Source organism: Papio anubis, chromosome 18 (genome assembly GCF_008728515.1).
Source record: "Papio anubis isolate 15944 chromosome 18, Panubis1.0, whole genome shotgun sequence".
In the NCBI taxonomy this organism is placed as follows: Eukaryota; Metazoa; Chordata; class Mammalia; order Primates; family Cercopithecidae; genus Papio; species Papio anubis.
In genome coordinates, this window is record NC_044993.1 from 43,209,947 (window position 1) to 43,216,362 (window position 6,416).

A 6,416-nucleotide genomic window follows, 5' to 3' on the forward strand; every position below is an offset into this window, starting at 1 on the left:
TTTAGCTTCACGGAGGCAAGAGGGTAATGGAGTGCCTAAAGAAAGCTCTAAAAATAGCAAATCAGTGCATGGACCCCTCTCTACAAGTGCAGCTTTTTATAGAAATTCTGAACAGATATATCTATTTTTATGAAAAGGAAAATGATGCGGTAAGTGAATTAGTAAAGTGTTGTTAATAAACTAACATTTTCCCTTCCTACTCAGGAAATTTGATATGTACAAAAGTTTATCATTCTGATACTTTAATCACTGTTCATTTGAAAAATATGAAATAATTTACAGATGTCAAGTAATAGCCTAATTTGTCATAATGTTCTAGTTTAAGACAATTCCTAGGCCGGGCACAGTGGCTCACGCCTGTAATCCCAGCACTTTGGGAGACCAAGGCGGGCAGATCACCTGAGGTCAGGAGTTCGAAACCAGCGTGGCCAACATGGTGAAACCCCATCTCTACTAAAAATACAAAAATTAGCTGGGCATGGTAGCAGGCCCCTGTAATCCCAGCTATTCGGGAGGCTAAGGCAGGAGAATCGCTTGAACCCAGAAGGTGGAGGCTGCAGTGATTCACGATTGTGCCATTGCACTCCAGCCTGGGCAACAAGAGCAAAACTCTGTCTCAAAAAAAAAAAAAAAAAAAAAAGGCTGGGCGCAGTGGCTTACGCCTGTAATCCCAGCACTCTGGGAGGCTGAGGTGGGCAGATCACGAGGTCAGGAGATGGAGACCATCCTGGCTAACATGGTGAAACCCTGTCTCTACTAAAAATACAAAAAATTAGCCGGGCGTGGTGGCGGGTGCCTGTGGTCCCAGCTACTTGGGAGACTGAGGCAGGAGAATGGTATGAACCCAGGAGGTAGAGCTTGCAGTGAGCTGAGATCATGCCACTGCACTCCAGCCTGGGCGACAGAGCAAGACTCTGTCTCAAAAAAAAAAAAAAAAAGATAATTCCTAAATGCAGTATCCTTTTAGCAATACAGTTTTGGTCAAGATTTGTAAGTTAAATAAAATTTTCCTTTTTTTCTTTTTTTCACAGTCTCGTTCTGTCACCCAGGCTGGAGTGCAGTGGTGCAATCTCAGCTCTGTGCAACCTCTGCCTCCTGGGTTCAAGCAATTCTCATGCCTCCGTCTCCTGAGTAGCTGGTATTATAGGTGCCCAGCACCACACCCAGTTAATTTTTGTATTTTTAGTAGAGATGGGGTTTCACCATGTTGACCTGGCTGGTCTTAAAACTCCTGACTTCAAGTGATCTGCCCGCCGCAGCCTCCCAAAGTGCTGGGAGTATAGGGATGAGCCACAGCACTGGGGCCAATTTTGCTTGTTTTAAAGGGTTGTTTGGGTTTTTTTGATAGTCAGTAGATGTTCAAACTAGGAATTGTATCCCCATCTTTCTTTTTTCATAATTACTTAGGTAATTGATGAGAGTAGCAGAAGCTCCTCAAAGCAATTTTATTAAATTGTGTTTAGCTGGGCCTGGTGGTACACGCCTGTAATCCCAGCTACTGGGGAGGCTGAGGCAGGAGAATCGCTTGAACCCAGGAGGCAGAGGTTGCAGTGAGCCGAGATCTGGCCACTGCACTCCAGCCTGGGTGACAGAGTGAGATTCCATCTCAAAAAAATAAATAAAAATAAATTGTCTTTCATTTTTTGTGGTATGTGCTTGATCATGAATTTGTACATATTCTTTTGTAGGTAACAATTCAGGTTTTAAACCAGCTTATCCAAAAGATTCGAGAAGACCTCCCGAATCTTGAATCCAGTGAAGAAACAGAGCAGATTAACAAACATTTTCATAACACACTGGAGCATTTGCGCTTGCGGCGGGAATCACCAGAATCCGAGGGGCCAATTTATGAAGGTCTCATCCTTTAAAAAGGAAACAGCTCACCATACTCCTTTCCATGTACATGCAGTGAGGGTTTTATTATGCTAGGTTTTCCTTCCATAGATTGTGCCTTTCAGAAATGCTGAGGTAGGTTTCCCGTTTCTTACCTGTGATGTGTTTTACCCAGCACCTCCGGACACTCACCTTCAGGACCTTAATAAAATTATTCACTTGGTAAGTGTTCAAGTCTGTCTGATCACCCCAAGTAGCATGACTGATCTGCTATTTAAAATTCCTGTGATCTGTAAAAAAAAAAAAAACCCACAAGCACTTATCTTGGCTACTAATGAAGCTCTCCCTTTTTTTTTGTTTGTTTCATTGTTGATTGTGTATTTTCTTCATTATTGGGGAGTACTAACCCAAAAGTGTCTGTCTCTTTTGTTCTTTAGTCCAATTTGAGATTAATTTAGAAGAAAGGAATACTGTATGTGAAATTCAGCTTGGGCTTTTCCCTAAATTGCAAGATAAGGCCATGTGTAAGATTTTCCCTAAAACTAGAATATATTAATGCATGTTTGAGAATTTTAAAACACCATGGTCAAAACGAGAAGTTATATTTTGCATATTTGGACTCAGCCATCCATTAAGAACCTATGTTGTCCTCTGGACATATTTATCAATATAATTTGGTTTTAAATAGTATAAAAGAAAATTTGTGATCTATATAATTTATGTATCACCTTCATTGTAAATTTAGCAGGAAATGCATCACAATTATGATTTTTTTTTTTTTTTTTTTGCACCAGTGAAACAATAAAGTTGCTATTAACAATTTTGGAGCTTTTTTTCTCTTTTCATACTATCTTTAATTGATAAAAAGAACTAATAGAGTGGCTATAGAGTTTAATAGTCATTCTCATATATTCACAGAGCTCACTTAACTCTGGTTTTAAGCACTTGTTGAACAAGGCAGCATCTACTCTTTTAGTCATTTATACCCCTTTTCTTTCCTCAACTTTACCCTGCTTTTCCCAAGGCGTGATGAATTCACATAAACCCCCCAAAGGCTCACCAGCAATACTAGTTACCTACTATATAATAAACCATCCCAAAACTTAATGTCTTAAAACAGCAAATATTTATCTCACAGGTCTCTGGATCAGGAATTTGGGAGCAGCTTAGCTGGTGGTCCTGGCGAAGAGTATAAGGCAAAGATTATAAGGTTGCAAGCAAGATACTGGTTGGGGCTGCAGTCATCTGACACTTTGAGGCTGACTTCTCTGCTTACTGACCTGGCTGTTAGGCAGAGGCCCCAGTTCCTCTCCTTGAGGGCAGGGGCCCCAGTTCTTCTCCTTGAGGGCCCTTCCATAGAGTGTCCTCACAGCATGGTGGCTGAGTACGAAAGCAAGAAGGAAACCACAGTGCCTTTCAATGGCCTCCCTGTGGAAGTGACACTCTCAGTTTTGCCTTATTCTGTTAGTGGGGAGTCACTAAGTCTAGGCTATATTCAAGGGTAAAGAGAATGAAGCTCCACCTCTTGAAGGGAGAATTTATAGACATTTTCAAATGACTACATCACTTAACCCCTCACCATTTGCCCTCCCATTGCTAGCACTTGATGACTAGCCCTTGCTGGGGTTTACATGAACAGATGTTTCCCAAGAATTAGTACCACTAAAATGTATCAAATCTTAAGCCATTCTGTGGTATGTCATAGTCCAGCAAACCCTTTCTGTTCTTTGCAGGTGTTAGTTTACCCTGTATAAACCTGATTATGGCTTGACATAGCCATATGATTTACATGTTTTGTGAAATACAACTGGAATAGTAGAAAAGACATGAGAATACTTGAATTTGAACTGAATTGGAGAGGTTGGTTTGCAGGTGAAATAATGTCAGTACAGTGTGTAAATTATCTCATTTTCTGGGTTGAGATAAACCCAATTTTAAAAATAATAAACCAACAAAGTAAATAAAAGTGAAAGCAAAGCACTGCTGGTATCCTTAACTTACAGATTTTTTTGTTGTTGAACAAAAACTCAGTACCAGATATAGTTAGGCGCTGAATCTAAAGGTGAAGATCATAGTCCCTAGCTTCAAGAATGTTAGTCTGCTGTGAAGACAGACCCGTAGTTACAGAAGATGGTATGGGTGTGCCCAGGAGAGCAGTGAGGAAGAGCTTTGAGGGATTGGAGATGGGCAAGTTCTGCAGAGGGTTGTGTGAATTCTCATGGAACGTCAAGTCCAATAGCCTATTTAGCCTTCTGAGGCCAGTGCTTTGGCCTGCAGTTCCAGGCTACTCAGATAGACCCATGGACTGAAGCAAGTTATACTCTTGGCTGTCTGTAGTGAAATAGGTATTTAAAAATTGACTTGGCATTTAAAACCTTTTATAGCAATTTGACAGTAATTTTATGTCTATCGGATGTAATAAACATTTGGCTTTGTGTTTTGTGTGTCTGCTATTCCCTGTTCTCCTTTTTTAGTAATTTTTATTGTATCTTACAAAAAAGTACCTGTCCTTAAATGGGGTGTGGTGGGGAATCCTTCACAGGTGGATGGAAATGCTGAGCCAGGGCTAGGGATAGCTCAGGAGGACACAGCTAGGACGATGCTGTGATTGGATGAGAGATGCCTGCTGTGTTAGACTTTCCTACTCTCCCGTTCCTGTCTCCATGCAGGAAACTAGTGATTCTTAGAGTCCGGATGATTCCTTCTTTGCCTAGAAATCCATGTGCCTGACTCATCCTCAAGCCTGAGATTGGTGGTCATCAGGTTAATGAACTGCAAAAACACCCTGTCCATTAACAGCCCTTGCTGATACACACAGCTCAAAGAGAGAGGCGTTTGAGTTGATCAGGCATCAGAGCACCTAGGAGAATGATGATGACTTGTAGTGTACAGTTCATGTGCAGCTCTCAGAGCCATTGAAAAATGTGACAGACTTTAAGGAATAAATGCACCACCACAGGCACTGAGGGGATTTAAACACAAAGTCTTGGTTCCAGAGAGACCTGTTAAATTTGCTTTCTCATTCAGAGACCTCAAGGTAATAAGCTCAAGCAGAAAGGATTTCCCAACAGAATTGTGTTTGACAATGGGAATCCAGACTGCATATTGTAAATGAAAGGTAGAGAAATCTGTGCGGGAGACCTTCCTGTTTGCTGGGGTTGGTCCTATGGAGATGCTGTGGGTATGGACGACAGACACTGATTCAGGTGCCAGTATCTACACATTTGCTGCACACTTGAATTCCCAAGAGTAGTGACTTGCCTTAGGTTTGATTAAAGACAAATGTTTCCTGGCTTGTGGTAATGCAAAACAATTCATTTGGGATGGTCTTGTATTGGCTGTACTGCCGTAGGGCACCCTGCATTGTCCCAACAAAATGGTCCATGCTTCCAAAATCTTTGGAGATGGACTGTATATTTTATTTTTTTGAGATGGAGTCTTGCACTCACCCAAGCAGGAGTGCAGTGGCGTGATCTTGGCTCACTGCAACCTCCACCTCCCCGGTTCAAGTGATCCTCCTGCCTCAGCCTCCCGAGTAGCTGGGATTACAGGCGTGCACCACCATGCCTGGCTGATTTTTGTATTTTTAGTAGAGACAAGGATTTCACCATGTTGGCCAGGCTGGTCTCAAACTTCTGACCTTATGATCCACCCGGCTCAGCCTCCCAAAGTGCTGGAATTACAGGCATGAGCCACCTCACCCAGCCAGAACACACTCATTGCTGTGTTCAGCCTTGCGTCAGTAGTGTTTTCAAATAAGTAAAATCTCAGGCTGTGACTTAAATCCATTTTCACTTAGCGAAATAGAAACAGAAGGAAACCTTTGGACGCTTCATAACTGTTGGGAAAGGGCTATTATCAATTGTGTTTCAGAGTCAAACTACAAATTACTTCCCAAGGTTAGTTCGACCTATGCCCAGGAATGAACAAGGACATTTTAAAGGTTAGAAGCAAGATTGGGTCTGATCTTTTTCACTGTCATAATTTCCTCAGTTACAATTTTTGCAAAGGTGATTTCAAATGCTTTGCTGACCTCCCATAAACAAGGACGAGCCAATTGTAACTTCAGGTCTGCAATCCAAGTCTAGCTCCCAAAACTAAAGTCCATTGAATTGCACACTGATCGATAATATTCATTACAAGCTTATCTTCCCATGTGCAGAGCAAAGACGAGGAGATCAGCCATTCCTCCACCTACCCAGAGACGTTGCATTGGATACCATATCTTCTGGTATGGTTTTGCAAATGTAAAATGTAAAATCTATGCACACTGACAGGAAGGGAGAAAGAAAAAAGTAAAAGAGGGAGGGTAAGAAAAACAGTAAAATGTAAAATCTGCCTGATATATTTTTAGAAATCAGGTTCTATCATTGTTTTTTCAAGCCTTGTCCTTATATACACAAAGGTGATGGAATACTTTCATATACTAGTACTGTAAATTAAAAATAAAACGCTAAGCCCCCCAGCTGACTGAATGGACTACCTTTTGGCCAAGGAGACCCCAGTGAAACCTGAAAAACCAAGTTCTCGGCCATGATGAGAAGGGAGGTTGGACTCGCCCCATTGCACCGCCTTGCTTTTGG

At 41.6% G+C, this 6,416-nt stretch overlaps 1 protein-coding gene across 5 annotated transcripts in view; it reads left to right on the plus strand.

Moving 5' to 3' along the window:
• VPS35 (VPS35 retromer complex component) overlaps window positions 1-2,655 on the plus strand; it is a 30,651-nt gene extending 27,996 nt beyond the window's left edge. For all 5 annotated transcript variants that reach the window (XM_031658271.1, XM_031658268.1, XM_031658267.1 and 2 more), the window contains 2 exons: window positions 6-149; window positions 1,689-2,655. In XM_031658271.1, the coding sequence (XP_031514131.1) occupies window positions 6-149; window positions 1,689-1,868 (324 nt within the window). In that variant the 3' untranslated portion in view covers window positions 1,869-2,655. The remainder of the gene's footprint in view (window positions 1-5; window positions 150-1,688) is intronic.
• Window positions 2,656-6,416: the final 3,761 nt, after the last annotated feature.